The sequence below is a fragment of the Balaenoptera physalus genome (assembly GCF_965194825.1).
Source record: "Balaenoptera physalus genome assembly, chromosome: 16".
Classification (NCBI taxonomy): Eukaryota; Metazoa; Chordata; class Mammalia; order Artiodactyla; family Balaenopteridae; genus Balaenoptera; species Balaenoptera physalus.
Genome location: NC_138898.1, coordinates 18,956,948 through 18,979,252, shown reverse-complemented (window position 1 = coordinate 18,979,252; position 22,305 = coordinate 18,956,948). Strand labels below are relative to the sequence as shown.

Below are 22,305 nucleotides of genomic sequence, written 5' to 3'. Positions count from 1 at the left end.
CCTCGCTCCTGGCCAACCTGTGACAAGGCCGCCCAAGAGGAGGGTGGGAGGGAAGGGAGAGGCCAGGAACTCAGAGATCAAGACCCGAGAAAATCAACACCCAATAACGTGATTTGTCTGAGGCTTCAAACTGTCTTCAGTAAAATAATCTTCTAAAAAAGCTCTTTCAAGTACTAATGTCCTGATCCAGAGAAACTGAGGAACAAAATTCAAGCTTTCAATTCCATGTATGTCTAAGAGGGAAGAAGATTTTCCACTACCTCTACATCAGGAAGAATAATTGAAATGCAAATTACAGGATTTTTCATCATTTAAAAAAAAAAGCACTTCATGTATCTAAGGTCAATTAAAGGCTCCCTCTGCTTTTGTTCACCAATTTGGGTTGAATTTCCTCGTAAGTCCTATTCTCTCTCTTACCCAGTGGTCATGGTTCTATCCGGCTCAGATGACATTCTGACCTATTCTCCTTTGACTAAGAAATGACTAGAAAAGTGTGGGCCCTTGGAGGTTCACTACACTCCTTCCCCTGTGCAGGTTTAACAAACACGAAACGAAAAACCAACTGTCAACCCTTTATCATATGATGATGCTCCAACGGATTCTGCTGCCAGGTGCCCCCTGAAGCAGCCAGACAACATGGTCCTGCTGCCAGACAGCCTTAGAAACAGCAGATGCCCTGGCACTGGATTCAGTGCCTGCCACAGGTGCCCCCCAGACCCACAGAGGACGGCACAGCCCCACAGGCTCCTTACCCAGCTGAGGTCCAGCCTGGGGACTCGGCGTGTCAACGGGCTCTGAGCTGGCCTCAGGGGCACCGGGCTCCCATGACTCACTGTTTTCGGACACCTCTGAATAGGTGTCGCCCATCCCTGTGTGAACTGCTGCAAGGTCGCTGGGGCCCCGGCCCTCACCACCCATGTCGGCCACGGCCCGGGTCTCCTCGCCCATCTTCTCGGCAAACCACTGCTTGACCTGCTGGGCGCTCATCTGGGTCTTGTCGCAGAGGCTCTGCAGGTCCTGCTCGTACAGCATCTTGTGGGTCACGTAATAGTCTTGCAGCAGCTCCCGGTTGCCGGGGCTGACGACCAGCAGCCCGGGGGGGAAGTTGCCCCGTTTGTAGTCTTCGTACCACTTGAGCTGGCCGTTCTTCAGGGCGTACCTGCTGTCCCCGAACCAGCGCACCACCTCGGGCCGCGGCAGGCCCGTCTGGGCCATGATGGAGTCGTAGTCCTGGTTGCTGGGCCACTGCGTCTGCAGGAAGAGCTGCCGCAGCAGGTGCCGCTGCTGGGCCGTCTTCCTGCAACTCACCTTGCCCGGCAGCTGCTCCGCTGGCTTGCTGGGCGTGTCGTCCTCGGGCTCACAGGCGCCCAGCCCCGGGAGCTCGCCCTTGCCGTTGGCCTCCGTGACTCGCAGGTTCTTGAGGTTGATTTTGATGGGGCTGACTTTGCGTTCTGCCAGCACGTGGCTGCCGGGCGCTTCCAGGGAGCCGTCTTCCCCGGGGACCCTCGGGTCCCTGGCCGAGCCCTCCTCCCCCTCGTCCTCGGCGGCCTCCTCCTCCCCCTGAGAGGCGCCCTCCTCAGCCTTCTTGGCCTCCTCGGCACTCACTTTTTTCCGTCTCTCTGAAAACCAGCCATCAATCTCCCTGCGGGTCATTTTGGTCTCAGTCCTCAGGCGGTCCAGTTCCTCGTCGAGAGGAAGGGGGTTTTGTGCAAAACTGTTCTCCAGGGCTCTGAGCTGCTCGGGGGCCCGCTCCTTGTATTTGGTTGGTGTGAAGTCGGGGGTCTGGTGCCAGGACTGTCGCTTGGCAGAAGGGGGGGTAGCCGGGGTGGCCGCTGTCAGGAGGCAGGTCACCTCCGGGGCCTTGGACGCCAGGGAGAAGGGCACCTCGGGCACAGAGTCGACGAGGAGGGTGCCGTGCTCCCCGGCCAGCCCGGCCCTGGAGCCCTTCAGGTTCCGGCAGTGGTACCTGCGGTCGCTGAACCACTTCCGCACCTCACGGGTGCTGAGGCCGGTCACTTTGGTCAGATGCTCAACTTCGCTCTGTCCTGGGAACTGGTTCCGACAGAAGCTCCCTTTCAGAGCTGACAGCTGTTCGTGAGATTTCTTGTTTTTGTAGATGCTGGCATCCAGGAAGGCTTGGGAGGTGATGCTGGGGCACGCCGTGAGGAGGGACTGGGCAGCATTCACCACCTTCACGGCAGACGTTGTATTTGAACACACAGTGTTAACGGGCGCAACAGCGGGCAGCTTGGGGACAGATGTGACTGTCAGGGGGAGAGATGAGCTGGGTGCCTGCAACCCGTTGGCCATCAGTGGCTGAGTGACCAGAAGTCCCCCGGCTGTGCCCTCTGGCTGGCCCACCACGTGGCCAGGCAGAGTGGGCTGGACGAGATGCTGGACGTTGCCGCCACTGGCAACCAGCGGGGTGTTGAGGACAGTGATTGTGGGCTGAGGGACGGACTGAATGACCGTGTTGAACATCTTTTTCCGGGCGTCCTCAATCTCCTCCGGGGACCAGCTGATACCTTGCTTCAGCCTCTGGGCGGTGAACCAGATCTTGAGCTGTTCTTCCGGGTACTTGGTGACCACAGTCAAATAGCAGAGCTCGGCTTTGGTTGGGTAGGGGAACTTGTGGAAGGAGTTCTTCAGAAAGCTGTTGGAGTCCATGGCCGCGTTGTACGTGGGGATGCTGCTCAGGGGGATCATCACTTTGGGGAGGGACTTGGCCGTGGGCAGGGGCTGGTGGGCGTGGTGCTGGGCGTGCGGGGGCGGCTGCTGGAGGGAGAGGAACTGGGCAATGCCCGCGGGCAGCACTGGCACCGTCCCCAGCAGGGGCCCGTTGGCCGAGTGCGGGGGTTTTGCGGAGTTGGTAGAGGCCTGGCTGACCGGGGCTGCCCCGTTGACAAAGGCGTGGTCCCCCTCTTTCACCTCCGTGTCCCCGGACGAAGGGTTCGGTAAGGCCTCCCCAGAAGGCTGACTGGGGACGTTCTCCTTGAGCGTGTGAATTTTTTTGGCTTCGGCTTTGCCTTTCATTATCTTCATGATTGGAGTTTTGGTGATGATGATTTCCGCCTGTCCATCCGTCCCTTCCATGTTTGGCTCCCCCGACGGGTCGGGAGGGCTGGTGCTCTCGGGGACACTCTGCTCCACGACAACATGATTGTCTGGCTTGGCCACATTCCACACAAAGCTGGCTTCCCCCGAGTGACACTTGGCATTGTGCAGAGAAAGCCCCTCGGGAGTTTTTGCCAGAAAACTGCATTCAGTGCATACAAAGTTTGGGTCTTTGCTAAAGTCTGTGTGCTCTGAGCTCAGGTGTCCCACAAACCGGGTTATGTCCTGGGATCTGAAGTCACAGCATTTACAGGCATATGTGTAGCCGTCCAAGGTGCTCCGGTGCCCGTTGGCCAGTGCGGCGCTGTCCGGACTGCTGGCGCCCTGGGTGGCCTCGCCGCTGGCGGTGGGAACTTCTGGGGGCGGCTCCTGCGGGGGCCCCTCGGGCACGGGCTCCGCGGGCGGGGCCTCGGCGCCGGTGTCCTGCAGCACCACAGTCTTCACGGGGATCATGCACGGGGTGGTGGACTTCCTCTTGCTGGCCATGGCGATAGCCGCGCTGGGTGATCAGTGGGCGACAGTTCCTCCTGTCGGGGGCCTCACAGCACAGGTTCCAGCTGCTCCATGAGGCCCAAAGAAACAGCTTCCAAGGGCGGCTTTTTCAGTTGTTTGCAGAAAGCAGGTTTTCCCTATTAAACCTGAGGAGGAAAAGAGAAACGGTGAGCATCCCTCTCCCGGGCTGTGTATGTATTTCCCAGATTCCCAGGCACACTCCACTGCTTGCCTTCGATCACCCGGGCCTTTTCCCAAGGAATCCAACATCCAACCTCGGATGTGACTTTTGAGTCAGAAGCCCCCCCAGACACTCACAAAATAGTGCCCTGAGGAATGACGCGGGGACGTCCCAACACCACTGGACAGACTTCAGCCATGTGTTTCTGTGTTGTGTTTCCCTCTGTTTCCTCGCATAAAATAACTCAGATTCAAAAATGACAACAACAAAAAAAACCCTCTTCTGGACCTCCAAATGAATTCTAACCATGTCATAGCGAGAACAAAAGATCCTAGTGTAATTCTTGTTTAAATGTTTGGGCCCACAAGGGTTTTCTTTTCATAGCCTTCCCACGTGTGAGAGCAGGACGCCCGCTCCAGGCCCAGAGGCCAAGCCCACTGCAGTGCGTGCACCGGGGAGGGGCACTGATGCCACAGGAGCGGGGCTCTGCGGGCCGTCCCTGCCTGCTACCCTGTCACCCCGGCCCCCTGTTGCTCAGGTGAAGCCCAAGGTCGGAGGGTCAGGGGATCCACAGACGCGGGTTGTGGCCCATGAACTGTACATCTCTCTCTGGGGCAGCAACCCCACAAATAGCCTCACCTTGGGTGTGCACGCTACCCGTGACCTTGTATTGGGCTTACTTCTTATTTTTTTCAGTGCCTTTATTAGTCCTTAAAAAAAAAAACCAAAAACCAAAAACCAAAAACCCTTAAATCTTTGTTCCATTTCAAATTTATTTCAAAAACTGGAATGACTGATTTATTTACATGTAAAATACTACTATTACTAATTCTTTCATGAGATGCCAAGAGAAAAGTATTTCTGTGATCTCTATTATTAACATACCACCACAATCATCATTACCTTTCTTTTAGCAAATTGCAATGCTGATAATGACTAAAATAATAGTAATTCTAATACCAGAATCATGTTATCATCAGTGTTTGGATTTGATATAAAAATGTAAAGAAAATTAAATACTTCTATTCAAATTCTTAGTAAATAAACACAGCAAACTATTTTTTCTGATTTTAAGACTAGTCCTGGTGATCATGATGATAAAAAATAATTACTCTTAAAAAAATAGTTGGGGGCTTCCCTGGTGGTGCAGTGGTTGAGAATCCGCCTGCCAATACAGGGGACACGGGTTCGAGCCCTGGTCTGGGAAGATCCCACATGCCGCAGAGCAACTGGGCCCGTGAGCCACAATTACTGAGCCTGCGCGTCTGGAGCCTGTGCTCCGCAACAAGAGAGGCCGCGATAGTGAGAGGCCCGCGCACTGCGATGAAGAGCGGCCCCCGCTCGCCGCAACTAGAGAAAGCCCTGGCACAGAAACGAAGACCCAACACAGCCAAAAATAAATTAATTAATTAATTAAAAAAAAAAATAGTTGGTGTGACATAAGGATAAACAGATACCCAGTGTACCCACTTGTCACCATTTCCCCCACTGACGTGAAATGTCATGCATGTTTTTTTAACTTAATTTTTAATAGTAAAAAAATATATATCAATAGAAAATGAAATTTAAGAAAGCCACCTATAATCTCCCATCTAGTCCAGATATCTTATACACATTTTTAATCATTAATGGGCACACACTTGTGTTTTGGTTTTTTTCACTAAACATTTCATCATCAACAGTGTCATTAAATCAGCTTCATAATTATAATATGCAATAGCTGCCTAATAATGTACCACTATGGACTTAACCTCCTCTGCTATGAACTGGCTTTCAGCGTGCCACTCTCATAGGTGACAGTGAAATGACCTCTGGGCATATAGGATGTATTTTTTCTATCATATTATTTCCTGAGGCTGAGCGCACAGAAACGGGTAATTTACCAGCTCAACAAGTATCAACATTTCTAAGCTCTTCTACCTATATATTACCGGCAAACATTTTAAATCAAGTGCTTTACCACCTGATTAGATTCCAAATCAGGAAAACTAAGAATAATACAGTTATGTTTCCAGTAAGCCAATCAGATTTTCAGATAAGACACTGAAGACATCAAATAGAATATCTGAATGTGCAAGTGACATAAGAAAAAACAGATAAATCAGACTTCATCAAAATTAAAAAACTTTTGTGCTTTAAAGGTCATCATCAAGAAAGTGAAAAAGACAAGCCACAGAATGGGAGAAAATATTTGCAAATCACATATCTGGTAAGGCGCTCATAACTGAGTAATAAAAAGACAAAAACCCAATTTAAAAATAGGTAAAGGATTTGAATAGACATTTCTCCAAAGAAAACATACAAATGGCCAATAAGCATATTTAAAAAGTGCTCAACATCATTAGTCATTAGGGAAATACAAATTAAAACCACAATGAGATACCAATTCACACCCACCAGGATGGCTATAATCACAATGACAGATAGTACTACACGTGAGGAAGGGGGGGAAACTAGAGCCCTCCTACGTTGCTGGTGGGAAGGTGAAATGGTGCAGCCATTGCTGCACTTCAGAAAACAGTTTGGCAGTTCCTCAGAAAGTTATATATACAGTTACCATAAGACCCAGTGATTCCACTCCTAGGTATATACCAAATAGAAATGAAAATATGTCCACACACATATTCAGAGCATCCTCATAATAACAGCCAAATAGTAGAAGCAACCTCAACGGCCATCAATGGGTGAATGAATAAACACAATACGGCATGTCCCTATGACGGACGACTGCTCAGCCACAGAAAGGCATGAAGTACTGACACATGCTACAGCAAGGACAGAAACATCATGCAGACAGACACAAAATGCCACATATCATGTGACTGCATTTGTATGAAACACCCAGAATAGGTACATCCATAGCGACAGAAAATAGATTAGTGTTTGCCAAGGGCTGAGGGGAGGGGAGCACGGGGACTGACCACTAATGGGGATGAGGTTTCTTTTGGGGGTGATGCAAATGTTCTAAAATTAGGTAGTGGTGATGGTTGCATAAAACTGTGAATATACTAAAAACCACTGAAAGGACTTCAAAAACCCAAGAAAGGTGGAGGACAGAAAGTTTCCGCACTCAGTTCTGTAGAAGAGGGTCATCATTCTCACTTCTAAGGTTACAGGTGATGCCATTGATTTATGACTTCCTGATTTGCCTTCCTCTTCCTGACTTCTGCCCTGGGGAAAGGTGAAAGGCAGTGGCTGTGAATATCAGGTTTGAGGCGAGAGAGGGAAGAGAACCGCAGACCTGGCAGCTAAGGAAGCAAGCGTGCTCACCAGGAGGCCAGGGAGCAGCGGAGCTGAGGGGCAGGGAAGTGCAGGCCCAAGGTCCACAGCACCTGACACTCAGGCCCAACTGACATTTGCTATGGGGACTGGGCTGCACCAAGGAAGAGTTACGTTATGTCCCTCGTATTTTATTTACTAAGGCTGAGAAGGGGACAACATGAAGATGCATCTGATTTGGGGAAATGGTCCCAATGTCATTCACAACTGAGTCTCAGGGTAGCCCGAAACTGTCTTTCAAATCAGTGATGGAGGGGAGCACCACTGCCTACCATTCTCTGAGTGAGTCAGCCATCCATCATCCATGATGAAGATGACTAAACATCAGCAGTGGGGGAGGGGGGAGGAGGGGCAGCCGCTGCCGAAGGTCACTGAGTGTTTAATACCATAGGGAGTGCTTTTAGCCACACCCTCTCATTTTACTCTCACAGCAAACCCCAGAGGAGGAACTATTATCACTCCCGTTGTACAGACAAGAAAGACAAGGCTCAGAGGAGTGCAGTAACCACCTGAAGGGCGCATAGCTAGGAGGCAGCAGAGGCTGGCAAGCTGGTTACGGAGACTGCCCTCAACCACTCTTCGCGCTGAGCTCTCCAAGCAACCACAACATTGCTGGAAGAAGGCCTGCATGACTTTCCTGAGCTGTTATTTCCCCCCGGTGTTTATTAGGAAAGATTTCAAACATTCAGCAAAGTTGAAAGAATTGTTCAGTGAATACCCACATACTCACCACCTGGCTACTGCCACGGGGCTACTTCCAGCAACATGACCTATGTAGGTAAGCTGGGGTTGGTCTATTTGTCATACATTTTTTAAAGGGTACCCAATAAAAGCAGTGCTTAAAGGGGAAAGCTCTAATTATCTAGAAACCACTCCTCCAGAAGGCACTCATGGACCGCGCCTGACAAGCAAGGCAGTAATTACTGTGAGGAAACACACTGTTTGCCGAGTCGAGCACCGAGTGAGGTGAGCTGTATAAATGTGAGGTTCTGTGCTGCCAAAAAGACTCGCAGCAAAGGACCAGATGACAATTGCAGGTTCTTCATTCTTTGTACAATCCTTTCTATACCCTGTCTCGAAAGTTTCTGTCTTATAAATGGATTGTTTTTTTAATGAGGAAATAAGACTGAAAGTACGTAACTTTCCCCCCAGAATCTGTCTTTGGAACCTGGGAATTGCTCAATTCCCTAAATTAACAAAGCTGCAGCTAATTGTCACTGTACTTCAACACTGCAAAATATCACACATATGGGGGCTAGAAATGAGTTTGTAGATCAAATTCTTAAAGTGTTTAGCTTTAAATTATAGATAAGTCAGGAACTTTCTGTTGTTGTTTGAATTCTCAGGAAGGAACTGAAAGGACAATAAGAGTTCAACAAAAGATTTCAAATGTTTAGAAGGCTACTGTCAGTAGACGCTTTCCAAGTGTTATAGTGGCCGGGCCTCGGCCCTCCTGGACATGCAACCCACAATTTATTGATAGAAACAGGAATAACGGGAGAAGCTGACAGAGTTACAGAAACATAATCAGAGATTTCAATATACTACTCGTGGTTTTGAAAGCTCAAGTAGACAACAAGAAAGGATGTGAAGAATGAGACCTCTGTAACGAGGATGATTTGACAGATTTGGGTAATCTTGAATATTCCACAGTAATCAACTTCATATTCTTTTAAGAACATTCATGAGACATATTTAAAAGTGGATCATGTGGTATAACAGATCACAAGGAAACCTCAACTCATTCCAAAATAAAAATTTGCGGTAGCATTCCCTTTTCTTTGTAATTGTTAGCAATACAGATTTACGCTGAAATTTATCCTTTTTCCTTTCTATTTCAAATGGTGCTCTATGTAGAGTTTCTCTCAGAAATAATGAAGAAAAGTGAAAATCCTTCCTATTCTCCCCAGAGATAGCCACTGTTAACAATCTAGGGCCCATTATTTCAGATATGTTTTCTAGACATAAGTTACAACCATTTTTTAAAAAACCAAAAAAGGAGTTGTATTTTCACATTCTGATCCTCTTTTTTTCTTCCCACAACAATGTAGTTCCAACATCTCTCCATGTCAGAACCTACAGTTTATCTCACTCTTTTAAACAATGTTCCAATTTATGCATGCATCATAATTTACTTAACCAACCTAGCTCTTAACAGACATTTGCATTTCGCCAATTTTTTTAACTCTTACAAAAATGGCTCAATGGCTATCCCTGCAAATACTTTTGCACATTTGAAAATATCTGAAATTCTGAATTTCTTATAAGTACAATTGCTGTGGCATTTAAAATACTGTCAGTAAACTACAAAATTGCCCTCTAAATAGGTGGTACTGATTTTCACCCCCATCACCAGAGAATGAAGTGATCTAAGTGTCACTGCATGTCATCACTACTTCTAGTCTTTGCTAATACATACATGAAAAACTGGTCACTACTGTTTTAACTTGCGTTTCTTTACAGGCATGGCTGAGAATCTTTTCACGTGTTACTGACATTTTGTGATAAATTTTTTGTCCATTCTTCTATGGATTTTAAGAGTTCTCTATATATTAAGGAAATTGGCTCTTCATCATCTATCAGAGGAAGCTGTGGTTTATACCAACATTGCAAGGATGTTTTAAAACTAGGAAATCTCTAAAAATCATTAACATCATTAATAAATTAAAGGAGAGAAACCAAAACAGCACTTAATAGGATTACACTCTCGTTTTTTTCTTGTGGTAAAAAACACGTAACTTAAAATTTACCATCTTAACTACTTTTAAGTGTACAGTAGTGTTAACTACACCCACACTGTTGTATGTCAGATTTCCAGACCTCTTTTCATCTTGCAGAACTGCAACACTATATTCACTGAACAAAAATGGGTCCCCTTTCCCCTTCCCCAGCCCCTGAAAACCACCATTCTACTTTCTGCCTCTACAAGTTTGACCACTTTAGACACCTCGTGTAAGTGGATCCATGCAGAACTTGTGTTTCTGTGACTGGCTTATTTCACTTATGTCCTCAAGGTTCACCCATGTGGTATCATGTGACAGGATTCCCTTCCTTTGAAGGGCTGAATAATATTCCATTGTGTGTGTATACATATACATACATATATATACATTGTGCATGTGTATATATATATGTGTATACATATGTGTGTGTGTGTGTGTGTGTGTGTGTGTATATTCTCCACATTTTCTTTATCCATTCATCCGGTGATGGACATTTAAGTTGCTTCCATATCTTGGCTATTGTAAATAATGCTATGAACATGGGTGTACAAATATCAAGTTCCTGCTTTCAATTCTTCTGGATATAAACCCTGAACTAGGTTTGCTGGTCACATGGATTTACTACGGAACCTTCATAATGTTTTCCATAGTATCTACACCATTTTATATTCCCAACAGTGACAAAGGTTCCAACTTTTCCACACCCTCACCAACACTTATTATTTTTGTGTGTGTGGTTTTTTGGGTTTTTTTTTGTGGGGGGGGCGTGGGGTAGATAGTGGCCATCCTAACAGGCATGAGGTGATATCTGATTTGGTTTGACCTGCGTTTCCCTAATGATTAGTGATGTTGAGCATCTCTTCATATGCTTGTTGGCCTTTTGTATAGCTTCTTTGGAGAAATGTCTAGCCAAGTCCTTTGCCCATTTTTAATCAGGATGTTTTCTGTTATTGTGTTGTAAGAGTTCTTTTTTTTTTTTAAATAAATTTATTTATTTATTTATTTATTTATTTTTGGCTGTGTTGGGTCTTCGTTTCTGTGCGAGGGCTTTCTCCAGTTGCGGCGAGCGGGGGCCACTCTTCATCGTGGTGCGCGGGCCTCTCACTGTCACGGCCTCTCTTGTTGCGGAGCACAGGCTCCAGACGCGCAGGCTCAGTAGTTGTGGCTCACGGGCTTAGTTGCTCCGCAGCATGTGGGATCTTCCCAGACCAGGGCTCGAACTCGTGTCCCCTGCATTGGCAGGCAGATTCTTAACCACTGCACCAGCAGGGAAGCCCTGTAAGAGTTCTTTATGTATTCCAGATATTAACCCATTATCAGATATATGGTTTGCAAATATTTTCTCCCATTCTATAGGTTGCCTTTTCTTTCTGTTCACTGTTTCCTTTGATGCACAGAAGTTTTTAAGGTTAATATAGTCCCATTTGTCTATTTTTGCTTTTGTTGCATGTGCTTTTTGTGTCACAGCCAAGAAATCACTGCCAAACCAATATCATGAAGCTTTTCCCCTATGTTTCCTTCCAGGAGTTTTACAGTTTCAGGTCTTATGTTTAGGTCTTTATTTTTGACTTAATTTTTATATATGATGTAAGGTAATGGTCCAACTTTATTCTTTTTCATGTGGATATCCAGTTTTCCCACATCACCATTTGTTGAACATTTGCTGAAGAGACTATCCTTTCTCCACTGTGTAGCCTTGGCATCCTTGCTGAAGATCATTTGGTCATATATGAGAGAGTTTTATTTCTGGGCTCTGTATTCTGTTCCATTGGTCTGTGCCTGTCTTTATGCCAGTACCATACTGTTCTTATTACTGTAGCTTTGTAATATATTTTGAAATCAGGATATGTGAGGCCTCCAGCTTTGTTTTTCTTTCACAAGATTGTTTTGGCTATTCAGGGTCCTTTGAGATTCCATATGAATTTTAGAAATTTTTTTCCCATTTCTGCAAGCAAATGTCAATGGGATACCGATAGGGATAGCACTGAACCTGTAGATTACTTTGGGTAGTATGGACATTTTAACAATATTAAGTTTTTCAATCCATGAACATAAGATGTCTATTTACTTGCATTCTCTTTAATTTCTTTTGGAATTGTTCTGTAGTTTTTAATGTACAAGTCTTTTGACTCCTTGATTAAACTTAAGTATTTTATTCTTTCTGACACTATTGTAAATGAGATTATTTTCCTAATTTCCTTTTTGGATTTTTCCCTGTCAGTATATAGAAGCTGATTTTGTTGTGTGTTAATTTTGTGTCCTGTAACTTTGTTGAATTCCTTTGTTCTAACAGTTTTTTTGGTGGAATCTTTAGGGTTTTCTATCTATATGATCATGTCACCTGTGTACAGAGACAATTTTACTTTTTCCTTTCCAAGTCAGAAGCCTCTGCTAAGACTTCCAGTAGTTTAAAAGAGGTGGTAAGAGTGGGCATCCTTGCCTTGTTCCTAATCCTACATGAAAAGCTTTCAGTTCTTCACCATTAAGAATAATGTTAGCTGTGGGCTTTTCATATATGGCCTTTATTATGCTGAGGTAATTATCTTCCATTCCTAGTTTGTTGAATGTTTTTATCATAAAAGATGTTAAATTTTATCAAGTGCTTTTTCTTCATCAACTGAGATGATCACATGGTTTTTGTCCTTGGTTCTGTTAATGTTGTATATTATATTGATTGATTTTCACATATCCTTGCATTCCAGGAATAAACCCACTTGGTCATAGTATATAATCCTTTTAATATGCTGTTCAATTCAATTTGCTAGTATTTTGTTGAGCATTTTTATATCAACATTCATCAGGAATACTGGTCTGCAGTCTTCTTTTCTTGTAGTATCTTTGTCTGGTTTTGGTATCAGGTAATGCTGACCTCACGAGTTTGGAAGCGTTCCCTCCTCTTCAATTTTTGGAAGAGTTTGAGAAGGTTTGGTGTTAAAATTCATCCATTCATTCATTTATTTTTTAAATAAATTTATTTTATTTATTTATTTATTTATTTTTTTGGCTGCGTTGGGTCTTCATTGCTATGCGCGGGCTTTCTCTAGTTGCGGCAAGTGGGGACTCTTCTTTGTTGCGATGCGTGGGCTTCTCATTGCGGTGGCTTCTCTTGTTGTGGAGCATGGGCTCTAAGCATGCAGGCTTCAGTAGTTGTGGCATGCGGGATTCAGTAGTTGTGGCTTGCAGGCTCTAGAGCTCGGGCTCAGTAGTTGTGGTGCACGGGCTTAGTTGCTCTGCAGCATGTGGGATCTTCCTGGACCAGGGCTTGAACCCGTGTCCCCTGCATTGGCAGGTGGATTCTTAACCACTGTGCCACCAGGGAAGTCCCATTCATTCATTTATTATTGAGGTACAGGTGAATTCAAATTTTTTAAATGTTTGGTAGAAATCTCCAGCGAAGCCATTTGGTCCTGGGCGTTTCTTTGTTGAAAGGTTTTTGATTACTGATTTAATCTCCTTACTAGTTATAAGTTTGGCCAGATTTTTTATTTCTTCGTGATTCAGTCTTGGTAGGTTGTATGTATTGTGGAATTTATCCATTTCTTCTAGGTTATCCAATTTGTTGGCATATAATAGTCTCTTATGATCTTTTTTATTTTTGTGGCATCAGTTGTACTGTCTCCTCTTTCATTTCTGATTTTTGTTATTGGGTCTTCTCTCTTTTTTTCTTAGTCTGGCTAAGCATTTGTGAATTTTGTCTGTCTTTAAAAAAAAAAAAAACCTCAACTCTGTTTTGAATATTTCTACTGTTTTTTATTCTCTATTTTCCCTCTAATCTTTATTATTTCCTTCCTTCTGCCAGTTTTAGGTTTAGTTTGTTCTTCTTTTTCTAGTTCCTTGAGGTATAAAGTTAGTTGATTTGAGATCTTTCTTCTCTTTTTAATGAAAGTATTTACCACTATAAATGTCCCTCTTTGTACTGCTTTTGCTGTATACCTAAGTTTTGGAATCTTGTGTTTTTGTTTTCATTTGTTTCAAGGTATTCTCTAACTTCCCTTGTGATTTCTTCCTTGACCCACTAGTTTTTCAAGAATGTGTTGTTTAATTTCCTCATATCTGTGAATTTTTCAGTTTTCCTTCTGCTATTGGTTCCTAGTTTCATTTCACTGTGGTTGAAAAAGATACTTGATACAATTTCAATCTTCTTAAATTTCTTAAGACTTGTTTTGTGTCCTAACATGTGATCTATCCTAGAAAATGTTCTGTGTGCACTTGAGAGGGTGTATATTCTGCTGTTGCTGGGTGGAGTGTTCTATATATGTCCATTAGGTGCAATTGTTCTTTAGTGTTATTCAAGTCTAAATGACCATTCTTGAAAAGATTTAGGAAATGAAGGAAATAAAGGAAAAAAGAAGGACATGTCCTTAGATGAAGGATTTCTCCCAGAAACCACAGCAAACATTCAAGTCAGGAACAAGATAAGGATTCCCACTATTATCATTTGACACAGTAATAGGATGCTAGATGGTAAAAACTGTTGAGACAAAGCAGTGTTACTTGCATATGAGGGGACTGTCTAGTAAGAAAACCCCCTGAAAATTTATTATAACTAATAAGAGAACTGACAGGATGATGAGAAATATCTGCAACACACACATATCATTAAGTATCCCATATGCCAAAAGTAATCAATTAGAGAAGGAAATGGAGGTGGGGAGAGAATGAGTCCATTCACATTAACAAGCAAATGTGGAAAAGACTTCAGAATAAACCTTATATCACCTCACACCTGTCAAAATGGCTATCATCCAAAAGTCTACAAATAGCAAATGTTGGTGAGAATGTGGAGAAAAGGGATCTTGGTACACTGTTGGTGGGAATGTAAATTGGTGCAGTCACTATGGAAAACAGTATGGAGGTTCCTCAAAAAACTAAAAATAGAACTACCATATGATCCAGCAATCTCACACCTGGGCATATATCTGGAAAAGATGAAAACTCAAATTTGAAAAGATACATCACCCCAATGTTCACAGCAGCACTATGTACAATAGCCAAGATATGGAAGCTACCTAAGTGTCCATGAACAGATGAATGAATAAAGAAGATGTAGTGCGTGTATGTGTGTGTGTATGTGCATGTATATATGTGTGTGTGTGTGTATACACACACACACACACACATATATATGTGATAGAATATTACTCAGCCATAAAAAAGAATGAAATTCTGCCATGTGCAACAACGTGGATAGACCTAGACAATATTATGCTTAGTGAAATAAGTCAGACAGAGAACGACAAATACTCTATGTTGTCACTTGTATGTGGAATCTAAAAGGTAAAACAATCAACTGTATATAACAAAACAGAAGCAGACTTACAGATATAGAGAACAAACTAGTGGTTACCTGTAGGGAGAGGGAAGGGGTAGGTAAGATAGGGGTATGGGATTAACAGATACAAACTACTATGTATAAAATAAACAACAAGGATATATTGTACAGCACAGGGAAATATAGTCATTATTTTGCAATAACTTTAAAAGTATAATCTATAAAAATACTGAATCACTACGTTGTATACCTGAAACTAATATAGTATTATAAATCAACTATACTCAATTTAAAAAATTTTTTAAATAAACCTGATAAGATATGTGCAAAATCTATATGACAATAACTATAAAACTTTAATAAGAACAAAAAAGACTTAAATAAGTAGAGAGTCATAGCATATTCCTAGAGATAAAGATTTGGATTTATATAGATGTCAGTTCTCTCTAGATTAATCTCTAAATTCAGAAGAATTATAATCACAATCAAAATTCTATCAGGTAAAGCAAGTATTGTAAAATGTTAATGGTAAAATCTAGGTGGTGAGTATATGGATGTTCATTATAAAATTCTTTCAGTTTTTCTGTATGTTTGAAACTTTTTATTTAAAATATGTTGGGAGAAATGCATCACGATTTTTCATGGAATTTGACAAGCTGAATCTGAAATTCCTCTGGAAGGAAAAAAGTACAAAATAGCTTTAAAAGTTTTGAGACAGAACTATTTAGAGGAAGTTACTTTACATCAAAACATATTTTAAGGCTAGAATGCTTAAAATAATGTATGATCAGCATAAGAATTGATAAATGGATGAATGGATCATTTACATACACTCTGAATACATGGGATTTTCAGGCCATGAAAGCAGTGCTATTTTTAAATCAGTTGGGAAAGAGAGGCAAATGAGTAAGTATTAGGACAACTGAGTTCAACACATTATAAAGAACAATATTTTTCAAGTGAATTTAACAGAAATATAACAAGCAAAATTACAAACATACTAGAAAAAAAAAAGAGAAGTTTTTAGTTGTGCTGAACATTTTAAAGTTCTTCCTATGCAAGACTCAAAACCTAGAAACCACAAAAGAAAAGGTTGATTGATTTGACTACATAAATACTAAAAACTTTTGAATAGTAAAGGAAGCCATTAATAAGGGTTAAACACAAGTGACATAGTGGGATAAATTTTATAAAGCACATTATAAACAATTAATATTTACAATGTATAAGACAAAAATATAGAAAAAGCGGCAAAGAAAATGAACAAGCAAAATACACAAGCTATAAACTAGGAAAGATGCTCAACCTCACTAGTAATTAAGGAAATTGAAATTAAATAAAAAATGAGATTTTTTTTCCCCATTCTTCACAGATTGGCAAAAATTGGAAAGACAGACCAGACAGTATTCATGCACCATTGGTGAGAGCATAAATTGGTGAAATTTTTATTAAGGTCAATCTAGTAACAGCCATCAAATTTTTAAAAGGCATATCCTTTTATCTAGCCATTTCACTTCTAAGAACCCACATAGTCTGATGAAGTACTAAAATACAGGCACATGATCACAACGATATCAATAAGGTCATTCATTGCATCATTTCTTAGCATTAAAAATGTCCATTAGTAAAGTAGTGACAAAACAAAAAACAGAACATATGTACTAGGAAATGAAATGCAGCCACTGAAAAGTATTAAGACCTATGTGTACTGATGTAAACATATCTCCAAGACATATTTAAACAATAAAATATGTAAATATACTGCATAATAAAATACATGATTTCATCGTATAATGAACAATCTATCTAGACTTGTATTTGTTTGAATATGAACAGAATTTAGAAGAACAAAGGATAAATACTGATCCATTAAACAATAATGACTTTATCAGGAAGGAGAAGAGCATTTACTTTTTTTTTTTTAACTTTATGCCTTCTATATTGTTTGCATTTGTTACAATCACGTGTTGCTTTTAATTTTTAAAATAGCAGTAAGGATTAAAATAAATAGAATGAATAGTGCCAGTGAGCAGTACACCCTGCAAATAGGGTAGCCAGCATACAGAATGGTTGTGAATTGCTCATTTACAGCTGGGAGGTTTCAGGGTGACGTGAACCATTCTGTGCACAAGAGGTCCAAGAGGGGGAATGCGAGCGGCGTCCTGATACCCCAAGGCCTTGTCAAAACGGAGCCCTATTTTGTGCCACTATCTTATCATTTACTTAGCAAACTTGCCTTGCTGAAGTCATTCAACTGGAACAATAAATGATAACTGCCATGGATTTCCCTGTACCAGAGAGGTGGAGGGAATCGGACCACTCACTGTTTTCAAGTATCATTTTCAAGTCATCAGTGGATTTGACCATTTTGTTGAACCCTTGCCATCCTGAAATCCATACGGGCACAATTTGATTAGGCAGAATCCTTGGAAGTGCAGTTTTTACCCTTGAAAATAGCCCGAGTTACAAACATCCTAAAAATTACATATCTGTGTGAAGTCACACATAATAGCCGAAAAATTTAGTGAACCCTACACACTGGAAGTGTCAAAAAGTTGTATGGGGGCCAGATGTGCAAGAAAAATGAAACAAAACACCCAGAAGGTTCTCGTGTGAATTCAGTCTGGGCTATAAGCGACAGAACGTATAAATACCTTTTAGAGTCGCTGCTTGGCATGAATCAAGTGATCCCAGTAGCAGCAGTGGCTGGTACTGTGAACCACTGCCATAAACTCTGAATTAAATCAATGGGTTCCATCTCCAGAGACTTCTGAAGTATAAGATAATACCACACAAAAGTGGATCAATTTGCACTAATGGCGCCACCGCTATGCTAGAAAGTCTGAGAAATTTCCATGCCAACCAGGAAACTGGATTTACTTCAATTCTCTCTCTCAAAGTGCTTCATAGCCTGCAAAGTGCTTTCATCTCTCTCAATTCATCCCAGTAGCCTCCTGAGTTGGTTATTATTGCCCCTGTGCCCATAGCACTGAGGAGCTATTGAGCAGAAAGGGGAGGTGACAGGACCGAAGTCACACGCAGATTCGTATGTGAGCCTGATGTTCTAACTCCTATGTTCTTTTTTAGGCCACATTCACTCTGAATACCAACTGAATAATAAACCCACTACCTTTAATTATTTTTTACATTAGTTACATTATTAATTGCATAATTTTGGGCCTTCTTACAGAGCGCTCAAAGATTTTTACAAGCTGAGTTTGTCCAGTGTTGTTATTTTTAAAGATTAAAATGACTTGACAGGGCTATCATGATCCTTAATATGTATAACATTTTTAGACTGACAGAAGAGGGGAGGGATTACTTACTCTCGAGTATGACTAGAGAACTCTGTTACAGTGGGGCTAAGTGATTAGACCGAGGTTAGTCAGCAGGAACCTACAACAAAAAGAACACAAGGGAGACCATCCATCCTCAGGAATGTGTATGGGCAGGACCTTGGCAGCCCAGCAGATCTGCTGGCTGGAATTGTCAGATTTCTGCTGAAACAAAGAAAGGAGTTACAAAGAACTGAAGTCTGTCTCTGAGCCCAAGGCCTCCAGTGTCAAAGCCACGTCAAGCCCAGAGCTGGCCTCATTTTGCTCTCTGGATACTTACGGGTCACAATACTTCCTGCATTTAGTAATCACCATCCAGCGGAGGGCTCAGGGCCAGAGCTCTCTACTTATTTGTCCCCCTCAAACAATTCTTGTTTCTGTCAAGTCACCAACAGAAATAGCTTGCTCCCGTCAGATGTTATCACCTCTATAGTGAACAGTAATTCACTCTTTCTCAAGCTCAGAGAGGCGATGATGATAAAAAATACAGTGTCCTCAGAATTAAAGGGACTTTAGAGACCACATATTTCAATCGCTCTTCTTTGCACGAATCATCCTGAAAGTATCACTACCGTGGTGAGCATGAGTCCTTCAAGGTGGTCAGGCTGGCCTACGCTTGACTATCTCCAGAGGCGGGGAGGGCAGCACCTACTGGGCTTGAAAACGTGTTGGAAATGGCTCCTTGTAGTCAGCACCCCCCCAATTACTTTCCTGTGTGTTTTACTCACTAAATTTAATTTTTCACTCAAAAATATTTGAGGACTTACTATGTGCTAGGCACTGGGTATGCAAGGATTTTTTAAAAGATGCCACCCCTGTGCTGAAGAAGCTTATCACTTATTGTAGTTATTAGGCTATTCATCTGTAATCTGGGGCTTACTTTCCTTCTGCACACAGTGGATTTCCCTGCCCACCTGCAGTTGGGTGTAAACAGTGAAATGTAAGCAAATGTGTCATCTCTAGGGGAAAGCATTAAGAGAAAGTACATGCTTTGCTTCACTGTTTACTCTCTGGCCCGGCAGGCAACTGGCAATGTTTCAGATCATGGTTACTGTTAGCCTGGGTTAGGGAGAACAAAAGCTGACCTGCAATGTACACATAACGTGGGCAAGAAATAACCTTTGTTGTTTTAAGCCACTGTAGTTTTTGGAGTTGCTTGTTACTACAGCATAATCCAACCCATCCTGACGGATACACAGTATAAGGGAAGCCAGACAAATAAATCAACAAAAATCAAATGACAAGCCAAGTGTTGCAATGGAGGCATCGCAAGATTCAGTGAGGGTGTAGGAAAAGATTCACCACCACCTAAGTTTTCCGGAGGAGTTGGGTAAGGCTTCACAGAAGGGGCAGACTTTGAAATAGACATTGGAGGATGAGTAGATACTGCCAAGCAGACATGTTGAGAAAAAGGTGTTCTAGACAGAGGAACTCTTTATGCAAAGCCACAGAGGAAAGAGGGGACATGGTTGGAGAGCTACCGAGGAGTTCGGTTTTGCTGGCATATGAGTCTGAATGTGGTGGATTTCCCATGAAGCTAAAGAAGCTGAAGCTTCAGGGACCCTCACTTGATGGGCACTTTCCAAGGAATGTATCTATATTTTTATAAGTTTATGCTTATATTCTAGACACTTTTCCCCCCTTCAGGAGACCTGCCCTCCTAATGTTCAGGTTCCACCAAAGCTGGGTCTGCTTCTGATGGGGAGTAGGAGATGACAACAGGTCTACAGAGAAGATCTGAAGACCTATTAATCTTCCACATGACACCTTTTTCAACATTTGAAAAAAGGAATCATGTTCCCTAAGAGTCTTTTACCCCCCAAGCCAGTCATTCTCATTCCTGCACTTGGGGTCATGGGTTGGAATGTCTGGTGTCATCTCAATTGCTCTTCTCTGAAGGTGCTCCTATTTGCCTAGAGCCCTCTTAAGAGTGGCACCTGAATCCAAATCGAATTCTCCAGATGGAGTCTGAATGCATTTATCACTTTTCTTAATGGAGTTTCATGCATCATACTTAATCCTTCCATAAAAGTTGTTACCCAGTGATGCCAGATTATTTACACTGTGAAATTCCCCAGAAAAATATAAGCATTGCTCTTGGATTTAATTCACCCCCAATACCAGTACCAAAATACAGCACTTGATTGTTTCCCTTTAGGTTTGGCAGACTGTGAAGAACAAGTTTGATAGAGAAAAGAAAGAAAGTTAATTCATTTAACAAATGTTTACTAAGCACCTACCCCATGCCAGGCACTGTCCTAGATGCTAGAATATGGGTAAGACAAAAAAGAGATATAAAATTCTCTGCCGTCCTGGAGTTTACATTCTAGTTTAGGGGACAGACAATAAACCAAATAGATAAGTGAAATTGTGTGTTAAAGAGGAGTAAGTACAATGGAGAAAAATAAAGCAGGGAAGGGGGACAAGGAATGTGCTAGGTGGGGAGGCGATGAGGTGGCCATGTTAAATATGGTGGCTGGAATGGCTTTGCTGAGAACATGACATTGGAGCAGGGACTCAGAGGTGAGGAAGTGAGCCCTCTGGAGTTGAAGAGTGTCCCAGGCACAGGCACAAGCTGGTGCAAGGACCTTGAGGTGGGAATGTGTCTGGTTTGTTCAAAGAACAGCAAGGAGGCCAGTACAGCTGAGTGGGAGTAGTCAAGAGAGAGCAGGAGAAGACAGGGTCAAAGAGGTGAGGAGGCAGACTGTGCAGGGCCATTGTGACGACTTGGGTTTCTCTGAGACGGGCAGTGCCCTGGGGGGGCTTGGAGCAGAGGGCTGATGTGATCTGACTTGTGTCCCACCGGACGCATCTGCTGGCCGTGTTGAGAACAGACTGCAGGAAAAGCAAGAGGAGAAGCAGAAACCTGTCAGGAGAGTATGGCAGCAATCCAGGCAGGAGATGACAACAGCCTGGACCAGGATAGTACAGATGGAGGTAAAGAGAGATGTCTGGATTCTGGACACATTCTGAAAGTAGAGCTGACAAGATTCCCTAAGGATGGAGCATGTGAACATCGCATCCACAGGAATCAAGGATGACTCTGAGGTTTTTGACCTAAGCAACTGGAAGGGTGGTGCTGCCATCAACCAAGATAGGTTTGAACCTGGGAAGCTTACTATCAAAAGCCAAAGCAAATGCGTACTGAGACTGGAAGGTCCCTTTCTAGGTGGAACACTGGACTGGGCTGCTTTGGACATAAGAATTTCAGAGAACTGATGGGTCAGGCTGCTAATGAGCAGGGAGGCTGTGCAAGGCCAGTGTCCCAGTGAAAACTCTGGTGTCTGCCGAAACCTGCTCGAACCCACAGAGAAACTATGGGAAGCAGGGTGGGGGCTGGAGGATGAGGAGGTGGGGACAGGGGGAAGCTGGGGACAAACCAAGGCTACTTTGAAAGCCAACTAGTCAGAACCGGCACATTTCAAAGTTAATCATGTTACAGGGAAATGTACTTGAATCCCCAATGCTGTTCCAAGTACAAAAGTAAATTACTTTATTAAATTTAAAACTAAAAATTCAAGAGAGCAAAATAGGAAATGGTTTGTTCTGGATATGGTTTTACTTCTGAATTGCATTGGTTTTGTTTTAACTGAACTTTTCCAGCGTGGGTCAGAGACTTTACAGGCTAGATAGCTTGCAGGCCAGTGGGCACGCCTGAGCCTCTCAGGAACATTCATCTAAAGCGAACTCTCTGGCTCTCCCCCCTGGGGGCCCTGTTCTCCTCTCGCCTCCCAGGCTCAGCCTGCACCGTGGACTTTCTTCAGTGGCCCCACTACAAAGCCCAGCAAAAGCTCACACACGAGAAAGGATGCTCCATTGCACTCAGAGTACGAGAAATACTCATTAAAACCACTCTGATTCTCCTTCTTTCACTTACTGTGGAAAAGCTGGAAACATGTGACAATGTAC

General features: G+C 43.0%; 1 protein-coding gene and 1 long non-coding RNA gene across 11 annotated transcripts in view; one reads left to right on the top strand and one right to left on the bottom strand.

The window, feature by feature from the left end:
* ZHX3 (zinc fingers and homeoboxes 3) overlaps positions 1 to 22,305 on the bottom strand; it is a 205,317-nt gene that overhangs the window by 72,774 nt on the left and 110,238 nt on the right. For all 10 annotated transcript variants that reach the window (XR_014254796.1, XR_014254797.1, XR_014254798.1 and 7 more), the window contains one exon: positions 753 to 3,752. Coding sequence is in view for 4 of the 10 variants with exons in the window: in XM_082430136.1 (XP_082286262.1) it covers positions 753 to 3,600 (2,848 nt within the window). In the remaining 6 variants the exon portion in view is untranslated. The remainder of the gene's footprint in view (positions 1 to 752; positions 3,753 to 22,305) is intronic.
* The window catches only part of LOC309645376, a 55,004-nt gene continuing 36,458 nt past the window's right edge, over positions 3,760 to 22,305 (top strand). Inside the window, exon 1 of the long non-coding RNA XR_014254835.1 lies at positions 3,760 to 22,305. This exon is cut by the window's right edge and continues 16,839 nt beyond it. This is a non-coding gene — a long non-coding RNA (uncharacterized lncRNA).